Below are 19,458 nucleotides of genomic sequence, written 5' to 3' on the forward strand. Positions count from 1 at the left end.
ATTACTCTGTGTCCTTTAAAAACACAGATCCTCCAAAATATGTTGAGAGTTTTGACTTTTTTGTAAAATTAGGTGAAAAGAGAAAGCCATAGATAATTATTAATTCTTGTAAAAGCAGAAAACCATGGTAAACAAATTTGATCTACTGGACAAAAACTTTTATTTTAATTTTGTTTTTAATTTTTATTTATTTATTTTAGTGAGGAGAGAGGAAGAGAGGGGGAGGGAGGGACAGAGAGAGAGAGAGAGAGAGAGAGAGAGAGATAAGGGGGGAAAGGAGTAGGAAGCATCAACTCCCACATGTGCCTTGACCAGGCAAGCCCAGGGTTTTGAACCAGCGACGACCTCAGCATTCTACGTCAACACTTTATCCACTGTGCCACCACAGGTCAGGCTAAAACTATTTTAAGAAGTATTAATTCATGATAGTAATAATTATTAACAAAATAAATTATTTCTGGTAAATCACTGGTTGAATATTTTATCTAATCACCTAAAAGCTAAAATTTACTCTCTGTGGAAAAAGCAACATAAATACAAAGGCTGCCAATCAGGAAGCTCCTAGCACCAGCCGCATCAGTGTCTCAGGCTGCTACTCCTCCCCTTCTCCCCTCTCTTCCCTTTTCTACAGACTTATGAAAGCAAAGTTTATTTGCTACAGTAAGATTCCTGCTTCTTTTCTCAAGTAATTCTTGATCTGGGGTGATAAATTAGAAAAACAAAGACATTTATGTCTTGGGATCATTTCTAGAATATAAAAATATCACACCTATAAGGTACCTGTCTATTAAAATGCACAAAAAGTAGCCTTTTTCTTAAAAGAATGAGCCCTAAATTTCTCGAGATGTGATAGAAACAAAAAGGTACAAGGCTCTGGAGGCCTCATGTCCCACAGCCTGAATCTGGAGCCAATGAACAACTGACCATAACTGCAAGTATGCTTTATATCTTCAACATGCTGCTGCCTACATGAAACAAATACAGATTAACTGAATGCAAATTAGTTTTTTTCCTCTTTAATTAACGACTTGAGAATGTCCATCATTGGCTGTGGATTTTTGGATGAGGACGCAGGAGTGTAATTCTTCCTGAACTAACTGAATAAAAGAGAGAGACTCTCAGAAAAATGAATCTGAACAAGGTAGAAAGGACTAAATTGGACTGTATTCTTTTTAAAAAAGGAGAAAAATGACAGAATGTACTAAACATGACTTTGAATGTGCATGAAAATAAGTAAATAGCTTGCTTGCTGCAAACAGTTCTGCACCAAGGAAACACAAGAACTGGTCTTCGCTAAGTTTCATCCTCATTTATGGAGCAGCCACTGAACACAGTTTAATGTTCTGGTCAATTAGTTTCAAAGGTTTCACTCCATAAGCTATTTATCCAGTGTCAGATATGAGTCAGTAATGAATGAATTACACTTTCTTTTCTAGGTAAGCAATTTCCATGAATAACAAATAAACTGCAAATCCTAATTTCTTTTCTACACTCTGGTTTCCTCTCAGAAGAGGAAGGTTCAGTAGATAGCAAACTGCCACCACTGAATCAGATGTGTCCAAGTGGCCACGTGCACTCCTGGAGGCAAGAGGAAGGTCTGTGTCTCTGATGGGGGCTGTGCAGGCCCCGCTGTGGCAGGGGCAGAGGAGGGTCCCAGGGGTCAGTGTGCAGCTCTCCTGCCCCGTACCTCTTACAGGAAAGTAGAGCTGCTAATGAAGTATGCCCTCAGGTCAGACACAGGCCACCTCGTGTTCTCCAATATGGCCACGACCAAGAAGAGCAGGCAGGAGAGAGAGGCTCAAGAGACCAAACCTTACATTGGCTTCTAAGTTGTTTCAAATGATAAATATTTTGATTCTTCAATTTAGCTGTTTCTGTTTTGGTATTACCAGGTTTAAAAGGAATAACAGAAAGAATAACCATAAGACAATATAACATTAAGCCCTCCAAATGGGCTATAAAATAACAAAACAATATAACTATGTTAGCTTGTGATTTTTATATTCTCCAGATTAACTTAAATTTAAAGTAATAATGGAAAACCCAAATAAAAATTAAGACAGAAAGAAGTGTTTTTATTTAAAAAATAAGAATATTTTTTAAAAAAGGGCTCATGGAATAAAGGGCTAAAAGAAGCCTTTGCAGAAGCCACCCTAATACTGAAGGCAGCATCAGTCAAGGAAACACAGTAAGAGTGACTCACACCACATTTTAAGGGTGTTCTCTTTAGCAATGGCAACAGCAACTGAATAGCCAATGTCGTCCATAACTCATCTAGGCATCTGTCAAAAATCATCCACTAGGGTATCTCTGTCTAATATGTGAAGTTTGTTTTAAGAGTCAAATTTCTAAAAAAGAAAAAAAAAAAGGAGTCTTCAGATTAGGGCAGAAATCTAGACTATTGCCTAAGTTCAAAAGATATCTGAATACTTAACATTTTATATTCCAAGAAACTATATATCACAATGCACTTTAAGCTTGCAAGCAATGTCATATTCCATTTGCTTGAAATAGTGGCACATCACAATGAGAGTTAATACAGTCATTTTTCTTGTGCTCATGTTAGAGATGGAGAACCCACAGCTGTGCTTCCTATACTCACACACCACACACCCCATACTCACACCACACACACAGCGTGCATGCACACACACACTCTTTGTGAGCATGAGAGCAAAGTGAAGAAAATCCCTAAATTGGCTTAAATTTACCCTAAGAGTGTTTTCCTAGAATTGTACAATTGAGAAAAGTTCATTACCCTCATCCTGGAGAAAAAAAGAAAGGCACAAATATCTCAAATTCAGATGTCTAGACAATTTGGCCTAGAATCTCACTTCAAAGTTCAACTAAAAAATTTCAAACATGCTTTCTAATTTTTTTCTATTTTTAGTAAAAAATTGTAGGAGTTTTAGTTTTTCCTAGTTATAAACACTAAATTTTTAAGCCAAAATCAAGTATGAAGGATTGTAAGTTAGAAAAGGAAAATGAGAATTTGGGAAAAAATGTAAAAATCAATTTCTTGTAAAAACATAACTACTGCCAGACCAGGCGGTGGCACAGTGGATAGAGCAATAGACTGGGATGCAGAGGTCCCAGGTTCAAAACCCCGAGGTCGCTGGCTTGAGTACCGTCTCATTCGGTTGGAGCATGGGATCATAGACATGACCCCAGGGTCACTGGCTTGAGCAAGGGGTCACTCATTCTGCTGTAGCCCCTCAGTCAAGGCACATATAAGAAAACATTCATCAATGAACAACTAAGGAGACTAAGGAGCCACAATGAAGAATTAATGCCTATCATCTCTCTCCCTTCTTGCCTGCCTGTCCCTATCTGTCCCTCTCTCTGTCACAAAAAAACAAAAAAAAACCCCAAAAAACCCATAACTACTAAAAACTGCACTATCAACTTCAACCTAAAGCGCATGCTCACTGGTGCGGAACGGTACTGCCTGCATGCTGGTTTATTATAAGAGTGAACGTTCTTAAAGAGACAAGCTTGTACAGTTACACTGAAAGCCCCCATCAGACGGGGGCCATGATAAACACCTTCCCCTATGAGCTCTGGCATTTTCTGAACCTTACTGCATAAAAGTGACAAAACCACATACCACTTCTGGACAGAGACAGAACAAGGACTCCATTAAACAATAAAACATCTAAACATTAGAAACAAAATAGGCCCTGGCCGGTTGGCTCAGTGGTAGAGTGTCGGCCTGGCGTGCAGAAGTCCCGGGTTTGATTCCCGGCCAGGGCACACAGGAGAAGTGCCCATCTGCTTCTCCACCCCTCCACCCCTCCCCCTCTCCTTCCTCTCTGTCTCTCTCTTCCCCTCCCGCAGCCGAGGCTCCATTGGAGCAAAGATGGCCCGGGCGCTGGGGATGGCTCCTCGGCCTTTGTCCCAGGCACTAGAGTGGCTCTGGTCTCGACAGAGCGACGCCCCGGAGGGGCAGAGCATTGCCCCCTGGTGGGCAGAGCGTCGCCCCCTGGTGGGTGTGCCGGGTGGATTCCGGTCGGGCACATGCAGGAGTCTATCTGACTGTCTCTCCAGTTTCCAGCTTCAGAAAAATACGGGGGGAAAAAAAAAAAAAATCTTCATTCAAGGATAACCCTGACAGTAAGAAGTGGCAGAAAGGCCCTGGCCGGTTGGCTCAGTGGTAGAGTGTTGGCCTGGCGTGCAGAGGTCCCGGGTTCGATTACCGGCCAGGGCACACAGGAGAAGCGCCCATCTGCTTCTCCACCCCTCCCCCTCTCTTTCCTCTCTGTCTCTCTCTTCCCCTCCTGCAGCCGAGGCTCCACTGGAGCAAAGATGGCCCGGGAGCTGGAGATGGCTCCTTGGCCTCTGCCCCAGGCGCTGGAGTGGCTCTGGTCGCGACATAGCGATGCCTCGGAGGGGCAGAGCATCACCCCCTGGTGGGCGTGCCGGGTGGATCCCGGTTGGGCGCATGCGGGAGTCTGTCTGACTGTCTATCCCCGTTTCCAGCCTCAGAAAAATACAAAAAAAAAAAAAAAAAAAGAAGAAGTGGCAGAAAAATTCTTAGTTTTAAAAGAGAAAACAGTCCCTTTTTAGTCATCTTCAAAGAACATGAGAAAGAAGAAGCCTTCAGAGCCTTGCTTTTAGAATTCAACTTGACATAGTCATCAATACACAAAAGGATGAAGGTGCAAAAAAGTGTCATTCGGTTAAAGACAGTTGTCATGTCAGGGCCACTCACTCAGCCATAATTTTTAGGTGCCACACTTGTTAAGGCTTTCATAAAGGCTGACCAATCTGCATGGAGTTTTTCTGCCTGGGATTAAATATCAGTGAGTCATCTGGCCCGTTAGAAAAATGGGAGGGTAGGACACATGTGGAGGAACACAGGGAACAGTTACCTTCAGTTGATTATTGAAATTATCAATCTCCTGCAGTTTTGACCGCGTTTCTTTCTCCACTTCATCCAGTTGGTCTCGGAGCTGCTGGCGCACCAGCTCTTTCGCTTCTAAGGCTCTTTTGAGCGTGAGGAGTGAGTCTCCTATTTCAGAAAAACATTGTAAGATAGAAACAAACGGGCAACAAGAAAACAGTTTTTAATATTCTTTTCAGGTACGGAAATTCTTGTCATTAAAAAGCAAAAGGACAGACAAATTTAAAAATAAACACCCAACTGGCCCTGGCTGGGTGGCTCAATGGATAAAGCATCTACCTGGCATGCCAAGGTCACAGGCTTGACCCCAGGTTAGGGCACAACCATAAGCAACCAATGAGTGCACAACTAAATGAAACAACTAAGTGGAGCAACAAGTTGATGCTTCTCTCTCCCTCTCTCACATCAATGGAAATATTGTTTTAAAATAATATAAATAAATAAAATCACCAGGTTTGTATGAAACCATAAAAAACCCTGAGTAGCCCTGGCTGGTTGGCTCAGCAGTAGAGCGTTGGCCTAGCGTGCGGAGGACCCGGGTTCGATTCCCGGCCAGGGCACACAGGAGAAGCGCCCATTTGCTTCTCCACCCCTCCGCCGCGCTTTCCTCTCTGTCTCTCTCTTCCCCTCCCGCAGCCAGGGCTCCATTGGAGCAAAGATGGCCCGGGCGCTGGGGATGGCTCTATGGCCTCTGCCTCAGGCGCTAGAGTGGCTCTGGTCGCAACATGGCGACGCCCAGGATGGGCAGAGCATCGCCCCCTGGTGGGCAGAGCGTCGCCCCTGGTGGGCGTGCCGGGTGGATCCCGGTTGGGCGCATGCGGGAGTCTGTCTGACTGTCTCTCCCTGTTTCCAGCTTCAGAAAAATGGAAAAAAAAAAAAAAAACCTGAGTAGCCAAAGCAATCCTGAGAAAAATGAAACCGGAGGTATCAAACCACTTCACTTCAAATTATACTATAGAACCATGATAATAAAAACAGCATGGTATAGGCAGAAAAACAGACAGACAGACCAATGGCACAGAATCGAGATCCCAGAAATATATAAAACCACATATATATAAATAATCTTTGACAAAGGAGCCAAAAACATACAGTGGAGAAAACAAAGCCTCTTCAATAAGCGGTGCTGGGAAATCGAAAAAGCCACAAGCAAAAGAAAGAAACTTGATGAGGTCACCAGTTCGAAACCCCATGATTGCCTGGTCAAGGCACATATGAGAGTTGATGCTTCCTGCTCCTCCCCCTGCTCTCTCTCTCTCTCTCCTCTCTCTCTGCCTCCCTCCTCCCCTCCCTCCCTTCTCCTTCCTCTCTAAAATGAACAAATAAAATTTAAAAAAAAAAGAGCCTTGACAATCCCTTGTCCCTATGCACAAAAATTAATTCAAAATGGATCAAAGACCTAACTATAAGATCTAAAATAATAAATTACATAGAAGAAAACATAGGTACTAAACTTATGGACCTTGGCTATAGAGAATATTTGACCCCAAAGACAAGGGAAGTAAAGGCAAAAATAAATAAATAGGACTATATCAAACTAAAAAGCTTCTGTACAGCAAAAGAAACCAACAACAAAACAAACAGGCAGCCAACTACATGGGAGATGACATTTGCAAACAGCTCCGATAAGCACTTAATATCTAAAGTATATAAAGAACTCACAAAGCTCAGCAACAAGCAAGCAAGCAATCCAGTTAAAAAATGGGGAGAGGACCTGAACATATACATCTCCCAAGAAGACATACAACTGGCCAACAGATATATGAAGATGCGCATTTTCACTAGTTATTAGAGAAATGCAAAACTACAATGAGATACTATTTCACACCTGTTAGATTGACTGTTATCAACAAGACAGGTAATAACAAATGTTGAAGAGGCTGTAGTGAAAAAGGAACCCTCATTCACTGCTGGTGGGAATGTAAACTGATACAGCCATTATGGAAGAAAGTATGGTGGTTCCTCAAAAAATTAAGAACAGAACTAGCATATCGCCCAGCAATCCCTCTACTGGTTATCTACCCAAAACACTCAAAAACACTGGTACACAAAGAAACACGCACCCCCATGTTCATCACAGCATTAGTCACAGTGGCCAAGACATGGAAATAACCAAAGTGTCTCTTGATACAGAATTGGATAAAGAAGATGTAGTATATACATAAAATGGAATACTATTCAGCCATAGGAAATGATGACACATTGCCATTTAACGACACGGATGGACCTTGAGAACATTATACTGAGTGAAATAAGTCAATGAGAAAAAGCTAAGAACTGTATGATTTCACACATAGGTGAGGTATAAAACTGAGACTCAGGGACATAGACAAAAGTGAATTGTTTACCAGGGGGAGTAGAGAGTGGGAAGGGAATAAAGAGGAACAAATACACGGTGACAGAAAATAATCTGATTTGGGGTGATGGCCACACAACACAATTTAACAGTTCAAATGCTATAGAGATGTATACCTGAAACCTATGTACTCCTATTGATCAATGTCACCCTATTAAATTTAATTTTCTAAAAATAAATAAATAAAATAAAAATGGGGGAAAACAATGAAAAACAAACACCTACTGTGCAAACTGTTTTGCTGAACTTGTTTTAACTGGTCACTGAGTATCTGTTTTTCTGGAATAAGTCTTCCAAGCATCTGCTGAGACTCCTGGGAGAGAAGGAGGGAAACGACAATGAACAACGGGGAAAAGTTCCATGTCTAAATTAAACATCTAAGCAGACAGAAGTCAGTTTTCTGTTCCTCAAAGATGCGTCTAACCTCATCCCAAGTCCTCTATGGCTGAAACTATTGAATCGCTAGTTAGGGCAGTTCCTGCTTTATTCCCAAGGGGTTAACTATTTGCCAAATGCTTTTTGCTGAAATAAAGTTAAGACAGTCATAGCTCCTTTGATATTTCTTAAATTTTTTTTAACTTACTGCCAATTATAAAATGTATTCAGCAGAGAAAACTAAAAGTAATGATCTCTCAGCTGTGGGGGGATCAAATGTGAACGCAGTGACTCTGTAGTCTGTAAACTATAGTTTAACAGGAATTACTCCATTTGAACTTTGATACCTAATAGGACTGCACTGAGGTTTACCATATACCTGAACTTGAAAATACAAATCAAAGAGATTTTTAACAGCTAGAATCTTAGCTGCCACAGGTTTTTCCACCACTCAGGATGGAGCTACAATTTTAAGAAGCTACACAAAAAGTCTTGAAACAACTATTTTTTAATGGACATAAGAAAAATACCAAATCACACAGAACAAAGTATTTGGAGTTTTCATGGATGGCTTGTCAAGCACTATATTTGCATAAGTTTAGCTCAAAGTGTCCTATACAGTCCGTACACAGTTCAGTAAAATGACAGCCTTTCACATGTATAATAAGGAATATTTAACTTCTATTTTTATCTTTAATTTTTAAAAAAGATCTCTATAGGTTGGCTCAGTGGTAGAGCATCGGTCTGGCGTGCAGGAGTCCCAGGTTCGATTCCCAGCCAGGGCACACAGGAGAAGCGCCCATCTGCTTCTCCACCCCTTCCCCTCTCCTTCCTCTCTCTCTCTCTCTTTCCCTCCCGCAGCCGAGGCTCCATTGGAGCAAAGATGGCCCGGGCACTGAGGATGGCTCAGGCATTGAGGATGGCTCTGTGGCCTCTGCCTCAGGCGCTAGGATGACTCTGGATGCAACAGAGCGACGCCCCAGAGGGGCAGAGCATCGCCCCCTGGTGGGTGTGCCGGGTGGATCTCGGTTGGGCGCATGCGGGAGTCTGTCTGACTGCCTCCCGTTTCCAGCTTTGGAAAAATGCAAAAAAAAAAAAAAAAAAAAAAGAAAAGATCTCTATATATTGATTTTTGGTTTGAAAAACAGAAATAATTTATTTTTACAGTGACAGAGTCAGAGAGAGGGATAGATAGGGACAGACAGACAGGAACGGAGAGAGATGAGAAGCATCAATCATTAGTTTTTCGTTGCGACACCTTAGTTGTTCATTGATTGCTTTCTCACATATGCCTTAACTGGTGGGCTGCAGCAGACTGAGTATCCCCTTGCTGGAGCCAGCGACCATGGGTCCAAGCTGGTGAGCTTTGCTCAAACCAGATGAGCCTGCGCTCAAGCTGGCGACCTCGGGGTCTCAAACCTGGGTCCTCTACATCCCAGTCTGACACTCTATCCACTGCGCCACCACCTGGTCAGGCAAAAAGCAGAAATACTTTAAAACTTTTCTATCAGAGGCTAAGAACCCTTCGTCAGGTATTGTATCTAAAGGTACAATCACCTTTAGACATTGATGAGCTTGTTGTGTTACAAATCTTTGTGTACTATGTGTCTGAATAGCAGAGATTTATTAGCTTAACAGGGAAGATTTGGAAGCATCTTCTCATATGAATAATCCACACTTACACACAAATCTGAACAAAACAGAACATATACATCAGATTGTTTTTCCAAAAAGAGTCAACTAAGCATCTCTGACCTCCCTAGATGAAGGCAAGGCCTCTTACCCAATAACAAAGTTTCTTTCCTGAACCAGGACAAACATTTAAATACCAAGAGGAAGCCTGGCTCAGATCCCTCAGGCCGTTTTTTACTTACATAAATGTCACAACTCACATTTCTAAAATAAGTCACACTAATGGAAAGGGCTACCTGGCTGATTTGCATAGTGAGTATCTGCTAATTCCAGAAGGAAAGAGAACCAATATCTCATTACCTACTATGTACCTGGATTTCTTCAAACCATGTATTATTTTTTATTTTACCACTTTGTCAGGGACCCTGATTTGTATTTTATTACCAATAAGGGAACAGGCTAAGTGTCCACCTTAAATAATAGACATGTGTTTGGTCACAGAACATTTAGTGCGATGATAAATCAGCACATGGTCTTCACGCCTACATTCTCCAAAGGAATATTTTATAAACAGAGCTGGGATATAGAAGAATATACTTTTAAAAGGTGTGTGCATTTTAAAAGTATTTTCAAACAATTTCTAGCAGGGAACATCTGACACAATTTACATTATGTCATATTCTAATGTCTCTAATTGATTAGGACTTCAAAGTACATAAAACAACAATTGACAGAACTGAAAGAAAAACACAAAATTTAGACAAATGGTAGGTTTCAATGCTCCTCTCTCAGCAGCTGAAGGAAGTCACCAGTACCGAGCAGGAGACACAAACACATGAATCAACGTAATCTGACTGACATTTATGGGGCACTCCACCCAGCCACAACACAGGGCACATTCCTTACAAATGACATGAAATAGCCACCGAGACAGATTGTATGCTGAGCCATGAAGTAAATCTCAATAAACTTAAAAAAAGGATTGAAATCACACCAAGTATGCTCATAGATCATAACATAAATAAATCAGTAAGGTATCTGGGAAAAAACCAAATATTTGAAAACTAAATAGCATAATTCTAAATGACTCATAAAAAAAATGACAAAGGAAATTAAAAAAAGATTTTTAATTGAATATAAAAATACAACATATTAAAAATTTCTGTAATATGGCTACAGTCATCCCTCCCTCATACCGTGGTTCACTTTTTGCAGTCTCACTGTATCGCAGATTTTTAAATTATATATATCTAATTTAAAAAAATTATATATATCTAATTTTGTATCGTGGATTTTTCGCTATATTGTGGGATTTAGCGGTATATAGGTATTTTTACATACTTATTATTTTAATTATTTTTGCAGTAAAATAGGCAAAATAAGTGTGGGGAAGGTTAGTAACAGTGTGGGAAAGGTGTATAAGAGTGTGCGGAGGGTTTATAAAGCCTTAAATATATATAAATAATAAAATAAATATAAGGTCGCTACTTCACGGATTTTCACCTATGGGGGGGGGGGATCTGGAACCTAACCCCCGCTATAGACGAGGGACCTATGTATCACAATGCTTAGAGGGAAATTTACAGCTTAAAATGTTTATATCAGAAATGAAGGACAAAATTCAATTATGTAAACTTCTACCTTATGAAACTAAAAATATGGCGCAGAGGATAAAGCGTCAACCTGGAAATGCTGAGGTCGCCGGTTCGAAACCCTGGGCTTGCCTGGTCAAAGCACATATGGGAGTTGATGCTTCCAGCTCCTCCCTCCCTTCTCTCTCTCTGTCTCTCCTCTCTCTCTCTCTCTCTGTCTCTCCCTCTCCTCTCTAAAATGAATAAATTTTAAAAAAAAGAAACTAAAAATAAACAAATTAAACCCAAAATAAAGATAGAAAAAATTTTAAAAAGCCTTGATAAATAAAATAGAAAAAGAAATTACCACAGAGAAAAATCAATAAAAACCAAGATTTATTTTTTAAAAACCAAATCAATAAAATCAATAAACTGCTAGCTAGATGATGGAGAAAAGAAGGAGGAGGAAGACAAGAAAGGGAAGAAAGGGAAGGAAAAAGAAAAGGGAGAGGGGAAGGAAAAGAGGGAAGAAGAGGGGAAGAAAGAGGAGGAAGGAGAAAAAAATACAAATTTTCAATATCAGGAATGACAAGTGACATCACCACAGATACTACAGACTACTGAAGAATAATAAGAGAATACTATAAACAACTTTACACAAATAAATTTGATAACTTAGATGAAATGAATAAATTCATTGAAAGAAATGATCAGAACAGACTCAAGATGAAACAGAAAATCTAAATAGCCTTATAGCTATGGAAGAAATTTTATAATTAAAATTCTACAAGGCCCTGGCTGGATGGTTCAACTAGTTAGAGCATCATCCCGTTATGCCAAGGTTGCGAGTTCGATCCTTAGGGCACATGTGGGAAGCAACCACTGAATGTCGTTCTTTCCTCTCTTTCTTTCTAAAATCAATCAATAAAATAAAATAAAGTTCTACAACACAGAAGCTCTTAGTCCAGAAGGCTTCACTGATGAATGCCATCAAAAATTCAAAGAAATACCATTTCAACACAAACATTTCTAGAAAACAGAAAAGGAAAGAATACCCTCCAACTTATTTTTGTATTCATTACTCTGACACTAAAACTAGACAAGGCTGTTACAAGAAAACTATAAACTAATATTCCTCATGAATTTAAATGAAAACATCCATAATAAGAGTAAAATAGTTAAGTGGTAATCACAGGTGAATGAATAAGGAAATACTACTCAGAAATGAAAAATAACTACTGATTCACTCAACAAAGTGGACACGTCAAAATCATCATGCTGAGAAGAAGCTGAGGTAAAACTCATGAACTTAAAAGACAATGATATGTAGAACAATATCTACATGAATTTGATACCTGCCCTCCACTCAACAACTGAAACCAGGTGATAGGACAGCTTAGTGGTCAACTTTGCAAAGGTAATAAAATGAAAGTGGAACTCCATTGTCCCCAACTTCCTCTCTCTACATGTACATCTCTCATACTCTCCCTGCAAGTTAAAGTGCATTTCTTCACTGTCATTATCATGGTAAAGCCAGAGCCCTGGGAAGGATGACAGGTCCTACATGATCCAGCCCCATCTGCTCCATCCAGTGGTGTCCTTGCTGTAGCCTGAGTCTCAGAGACCAACTACAACCTCAGGACTGTCTCATTGTGGCTTCCCTCCTGAGACCGCTCTGCCTGACACCCACATGGCTTTGCTGTTCATCTCTGAAGTCTTTAGTCAAACAGAACCCTCCCCAAAAGGCGTGTCCTCACCACCTTATTTAAAATCGCAGCCCTCCCTATACCCAAGACTCTCTCTTCCCCACTCTCTCTCCAGAGTACTTTTCATCATCTAATGGAGTGTATACTCGACTTGCTTTGTTAGCATCTGTCTGCCATGCAAGTAGAAGGTAGGCTCTGAGAAGGAAAGGTCTTACTGCAATTGCTCTCTGCTGGCTCCTCAGAGCCGACAAGAGCACCTGGACTGGCATGAAGCAGTACTCAACAAATGTGCTGAGTCTGTTAACCTGACAGCCTGTTTTCAGGCAAGGACCCTACCAACGTCATCGTGACATCCCAGAGCCTAGCATATGGGAAATGCTGGTGCTGGCTGAGCATGTAAGGGACATACTTTCTCACCTGCAGCTGCTGCTGAAGATGGGTGATTTCGGCAATCCTCAGCTCTCTGGATTTGTTTGTACTTTCAATTTCTTGCCTTTGGGTGGTCAGTCGACATCTAATATCTTGAAGTTTACCTTCAAGTTGATGCTTTTTATCATTCTTTAACCAATGAAAAATAATAAGAATTATTACCATTTTAATTGTTCAATGTTAATATATTCCCAAAGCATAATCAAACTTCACTCACTAGAGCTTCTAATTCAAATTCCAAAGTCTTTTTCTTTGCTTTCAGTACAACTATGTCTTCTTGTTCTTTGTTTCTTTGGTTTAGTAGCTCTTGTCTTCGATTTCGTTCCCATTCCAGTTGCCGCTGCCTTTCAAGTTCTCGCTTTGCAGCCTGTGACACACATAAACAGAGGATTTATTGATTTTTCGGTTCTTGGGCGATACAATGTCTCTTATAAAGGTTAAATGCTAGTAAGTCATTTCTTTTAGGGATGAAATATTATTAAACATTATAAGAAATTCTGTTATCAAACAGCAAAATAAAACTTACAGAAATACAGTATTCCTTCTAAAGGAAAATGAGAATATTTAGAAAGGCTATTATATTTATATAAGAATAGGCAGACTCATTTGACGGTTGGAATTCAATTGCTTAGGCCTTCCAAGAATATTGATGTGCTAAACAAAATCGTTCCTCCTTATTTACTGATTCAGAAAGAGCAAGTAGAGTAAGTAAAATGTCTTAAACCTAGTAAAATCAAACCAAAACCCCATGAACAAAACAAACAAAATTCTCTTCCATCAAATGAGAAGTTACTATAGGTCTCCCTCTTTTTCATAGTTTGCTGTTCGCCACTTCACTTTTAGGAAGGACCTACATTACATTAGTGTCTGTATTCACTAGCGGAAAGAAATTTGAGAGGATTTTAGCTTCTACAGAAAAAAAGCAAAAAACAAAAATAGTGTTCAGTGCTTGTTCTGCAGAGAACCGCTATAGAGACAGCCAGCACACCGGGCAGCGAGAGTGACCCGGCCGGCTCCTTCCCTAGGAAGCACACTCAGCTCTCAGTATCTGGCCACCAGGGCTCTGAGCTGTGTCTGTGAGCACCTGGGCTTTATCTCCACTTATTTTGTGCACCGTTAGCAAGAAGTGCTTGTCCTAAGGTGTCAGAAAAGTCTAACAGCAGAGTTCATGAGGGTGTTATGCTTAGCATAAGCTAGACATAATTAAACATATTTGGTATAATGTGATAGGTTATTTTGGGGATTTGGAAACACTCAAAAACTTTCCCTGTAGATTAGCCCTGGCCGGTTGGCTCAGCGGTAGAGCGTCGGCCTGGCGTGCGGGGTACCAGGGTTCGATTCCTGGCCAGGGCACATAGGAGAAGCGCCCGTTTGCTTCTCCACCCCCCCCCCTTCCTCTCTGTCTCTCTCTTCCCCTCCCGCAGCCGAGGCTCCATTGGAGCAAAAGATGGCCCGGGCGCTGGGGATGGCTCCTTGGCCTCTGCCCCAGGCGCTGGAGTGGCTCTGGTAGCGGCAGAGTGATGCCCCGGAGGGGCAGAGCATCGTCCCCTGGTGGGCAGAGCGTTGCCCCTGGTGGGTGTGCCGGGTGGATCCTGTCTGACTGTCTCTCCCCGTTTCCAGAAAAAAAAAAAAAAAATACAAAAATACAAAAAAAAAAAAAAAACTTTCCCTATAGATTAACAGTAATTGCTTTGACATTTTACACCATTTAGGCTCACAAGGGGTTTCACAGACACATTCCACTTTTGGATAGTGAGGTAAACCTGTATTTATCTCAAGTTTTAAAACTTTGGACCTCTATCACCCTAATCATTCATTTCCTCTTTACCATAGCAGGTCTGGAATTTCTCTGGCAGTGTCAGCTCTCTTCAAAGATGACTGGTTTGGTAGAGTACCTGTCAAAGCTCTGACACTTTATTGGAATTGCTTTTTAGTCACCTGTCCTCCAACTACCCTGTACATGCCTAGAGGACAGGTGGAGTACCTAGTCACCATCATTTCTCTAAGAATTCATGCCTGGTATATGGTAAGAGCCCACTAAATAATTCTAAATAAATACTCTAAAATTTTTTCCTTTATACTTTTTTAATGATTAAGGGAAGGTATCTACATTTTGGCTGCCCATTCTGGAAATTAAAATCCTGTTAGAATCTGTGTGCGTCTGACTGTATAAAAGGTAGCAGATGGCCACAGGTTTTCTAAAGCAATCATTAAGAGCTAAAATTACAGTATTAATTTTTTGAACCCCCCACTTTAAAACTTTTAAAATTCATTCACACAAGAGAATGGTAGCATTGCTTCTGCAGCAATATACTAAAACTGGAAAGACAGACAAAAGATGAGCTGGGCCCCTATACAGGTATGGTACCAAATTTAGGAACCCTTCCATAGAATATAGTGAACATTTCCCAGACATTTTTTTTAATACATAGGTTTGATGGTTCCATAACACATCATCTATACACTGCATGTGTGTTCACCATCCCAAGGCAAGTCTCCCTCCATCACCCTTTTCCCCCCTTCACCCATTTCTACCTCCCCTACACCCTTTCCCTCTGGTGACCACCACACTGTTGTCTGTGTCAATGAGGTTTGTTTCTTTTTACCTAATCCCTTTACCCAACCCTGAACCCCCTCCCTTCTGACAGCTGTCAGTCTGTTCTCTGTATCTATGAGCCTATTTCTATTTTGTTAGTTTATTTTGTTCATTAGATTCCACATATAAATGCCTATGGTACTTGTCGTTCTCTGACTGGCTTATTTCACTTAACATAATACTCTCCAGGTCCATCCATGCTGTTTTTTAAAATGAAAAAAAAAGGGGGGGGGTGCAGAATAATATAAATGATACCATTACAGTGGTTAAAAAAAAAAATTACACTAAATCCCAAATCTTTCCACCACATCAACCTTTATATTTCTCTCTCTCTATAGAAATGCAGAAAAAAAAAGTCTGGGAAAATGCTTAACTGATATCAGTGGTTTGTTTTAAGACTGTCTTATTAAAACTTATACATGAATGCGCATAGAAAAATTCTTCATAATAGCTCCAATGTAGAAACACCCCAATGTCCATCAACTGATAAAGGATACAGAAACTGTAGTATATTCAGGCAATGGGATATTCTTCAGCTGTAAAAAGGAACATACTACTGATTTGTGCTATAGCTTAGAATAGATGAACCTTGAAAACAGTAAGTGGGAGCCAGACACAAAAGGCTCTTACTGTAGACTTCTATTTGCATGAAATGGTCAGAAGAGGCAAACCTAAAATGACAGTAAGGTAAATAGTGGAGGGTGAGTGGTGAGGGGAGAGCAGGGTAGGGCAGTAACCTCTTAACGAGCAAGGAAGTTTCTTTTTTGGGGTGATGGGAATGTTCTGGAATTACACAGTGATGATGGTCTCACAACGTTGTGAATATATTCAGGTTGCTGAACTGCAGAAAGAAGAGACTACTAGGTGAACAAGTGCACGTGCGAGCGTGGGCTGCCCTCACCTCCCGCCTCTCGATCTCCTTTCGCCGCTCCTCCTCCCGCTGCCGCTCCAGCTCCCGCTGCTTCTCCAGCTGCTTCTCCAGCTCCAGCTGTCGTTTGCGCTCCTGCTCCTGGCGCTCACGCTCCTTCCTCTCCTGCTCCGCCCGCTCCAACTGCGCCAGGCGCTCCTGCTCTTTCCGCTGCTGTTCCAGCAGCGCCTGTCTCCGTTTCTCCAGTTCCAGGTTACCGCGCTCAAAGTTCTCACGCTTCTTATCCTCAAACGTTACTTTGAAACAAGAAACATGAGAAGTCATGATAGTCAACAGGCCATTGTGGAAGGAAAAATCCAATGGAATGTTTGAATTTGTAGTATAAACTCACACCAGGAGTCCCTAAGCCTTTCTGCAGGTACCTTTGTTAGAAAGCACTGTGGCAGTGCCCTTCACTGAGCGTCCTTACTACATACACACTTAGCCCCTCCACGATGAACTCTGTATGGCAGTGTTCAAAACACCCAACACCGTTTCCAGAAGACTCTTTCCATAGCAATTCTACATAATCTACAGCAATCTCCTCTCCTTCATGTTACTCGATCTGTCTCCTTCAATCTCCGTGACCTTGATTCAGCAGGAATGACCCCCCATCTCCTCTGTATCACGAATCTCTGCCTCTCTCCCTTACTTAAGCTTACAAGGCACTGATGTGTCCATTCTAGCAAGACAGTTTCAGAAAGCAGAGGTCGAAAGGGAGATGTGCTGTGTTTCAAACACACTGAAAAGCAGGCTGTGCCCTAATCATTATGTAGATCACATTCCATAAATAATTTTTTATAATCTATTATTCAGTCTCCTACTTGAGAACACCAATTATGAATTTTAGGCCAAGTCCAAAATTTTTTTTCTCTAAGCCTTGCTACCGCTTTATTTACACTCACTTTATTTTACTTATTTTTAGAAAACTTCCACCCTCCACGTCTCTTACTATGTTTTCAGCAGCGTCTGTTACTCAGTTTTGTTTGCTGCACACGCTTCTCCTTGGATACAGCCCCAGACAGGAAGTTCTCACTGCCAGCCTCTGTGGCATGCATTCCCATTGTTTCCAATCTATTTCAAGAGCTGTCACTTCACACTTTGTCTTCAGATCTATAGCTGTGAGCATCCTATCTTGGCGTCTTTCCACATTCCTGTCTGGCCCTCCTGTTGCAGGCGGACTTTCCTTGCACACTCAGGTAGGCATTAGCTAGCAGATGGTAAGCACGCTCTGGTTTTCATGTTCTTCTTGCTCCTTTAGGAATTTCAGAGTAGGCAGCAGCCCTTTTACTCAGTCACCTTAAAATTGAAAGTCCCCTTGCCTGACCTGTGGTAGCGCAATGTATAGAGCAACGACCTGAAATGCAGAGATCACTGGTTCAAAACCCCAGGCTTGCCAGGTTGAGGCACATATGAGAAGCAACTACTACAAGTTGATTCTTCCCATCCCCCCCTTCTCTCTCATTCTCTAAAATCAATAACTATTAAAAAACAAAAACCTGAAAATCCTCTCAGCCTCAAAAAGGAATGACATACTGGCCCCTGCTACAATGAGGATGACCCTCAAAACTATGCTCAGTGAAAGAAGCCAGACATAAAAGGTCATCCATTGTATAATACTATTTCTATGAACTATCCAAAGCAGGTAAATCCAAAAAGACAGAAAGCAGACTGGTGGTTACCAGGGGCTCAGAGAAGGGAGACTGGGGGAGTGCTTGGGTATAGAGTTCTCTTTTGGGGTGATGAAAGTGTCTCAGAATTAAGATGGTGGTGGTTGCACAATATTGTGAATGTAATAAATGCCACTGTTATGAATGAAACATGCCATTAAAAATTCATATGTTGAAGCTCTAACCTCTAAGTAGTGGTATTTGGAGGTAGGGCCTTTATAATTACTATTAAAATAAGGCCATGGGGGTGTGGCCCTCATGATGAGATTAGTGGCCTTATAAGAAGAGGCAAAGAGAGAGCTTTCTCTTTCTCTGGGCACACAAACAGGAAAGGCCGTGTGAGGACATAGCAACAAGGCAGCTATCCACAAGCCAAGAAGAGAGCCCTCCCCAGGCACTGAATTGGATCGCATCCTGATCTTGGACCTCCTAGACTCCAGAACTGTGAGAAATATATTTCTGCTGTGTAAGCCACCCATACTATGGTATTTTATTTGGGCAGTCCAAGTTCACTAAAATAGCCATGAATTGTATAGTTTTAAATGATCAATTTATGTTATGTGAATTTTACCTCCAAAAAAAATCCTGGAAGTCCTTATACATCCCTTATTTATTTATTTATTTACTTACTTATTTATTTAGTGACAGGAACAGTGAGAGACAGAGAGAGGGACAGATAGGGACAGACAGACAGGAAGAGAGAGAGATGAGAAGCATCAATTCCTTGTTGCAGCATCTTAGTTGTTCACAGATTGCTTTCTCATATGTACCTCGACCAGGGGCCTATAGCAGAGCGAGTAACCCTTTGCTCAAGCTAGCAACCTTGGGCTCAAGCTAGTGAGCCTTGTTCAAACCAGATGAGCCTGCACTCAGACTGGCAAGCAACCTCGAGGTTTGACCTGGGTCCTCTGCGTCCCAGTCCGACACTCTATCCATTGCACCACCGCCTGGTCAGGCCCTACACATCTTTTTTTTTTCCTCAGAAGCTTTATTTTTTAATTTTTTATTTTTTTTTTATTTTAATGGGGTGACATCAATAAATCAGGGTATATATATTCAAAGAAAACATGTCCAGGTTATCTTGTCATTCAATTATGTTGCATACCCATCACCCACAGTCAGATTGTCCTCCGTCACCTTCTATCTAGTTTTCTTTGTGCCCCTCCCCTCCCCCTCTCCCTCCTTCCCTCCCTCTGCCCCCCGTAACCACCACACTCTTGCCCATGTTCTCTTAGTCTCATTTTTATGTCCCACCAATGTGTAGAATCCTGCAGTTCTTGTTTTTTTCTGATTTACTTATTTCACTCCATATA

General features: G+C 41.3%; 1 protein-coding gene across 7 annotated transcripts in view; it reads right to left on the reverse strand.

Moving 5' to 3' along the window:
* The window catches only part of ITSN1 (intersectin 1), a 232,559-nt gene that overhangs the window by 96,399 nt on the left and 116,702 nt on the right, over nucleotides 1-19,458 (reverse strand). For all 7 annotated transcript variants that reach the window (XM_066370290.1, XM_066370286.1, XM_066370291.1 and 4 more), the window contains exons 12-16: nucleotides 16,470-16,732; nucleotides 13,190-13,339; nucleotides 12,961-13,101; nucleotides 7,485-7,572; nucleotides 4,872-5,011 (exon numbers count right to left, since the gene is read on the reverse strand). In XM_066370290.1, the coding sequence (XP_066226387.1) occupies nucleotides 4,872-5,011; nucleotides 7,485-7,572; nucleotides 12,961-13,101; nucleotides 13,190-13,339; nucleotides 16,470-16,732 (782 nt within the window). The remainder of the gene's footprint in view (nucleotides 1-4,871; nucleotides 5,012-7,484; nucleotides 7,573-12,960; nucleotides 13,102-13,189; nucleotides 13,340-16,469; nucleotides 16,733-19,458) is intronic.

The sequence above is a fragment of the Saccopteryx leptura genome, chromosome 2 (genome assembly GCF_036850995.1).
Source record: "Saccopteryx leptura isolate mSacLep1 chromosome 2, mSacLep1_pri_phased_curated, whole genome shotgun sequence".
NCBI lineage: Eukaryota > Metazoa > Chordata > Mammalia > Chiroptera > Emballonuridae > Saccopteryx > Saccopteryx leptura.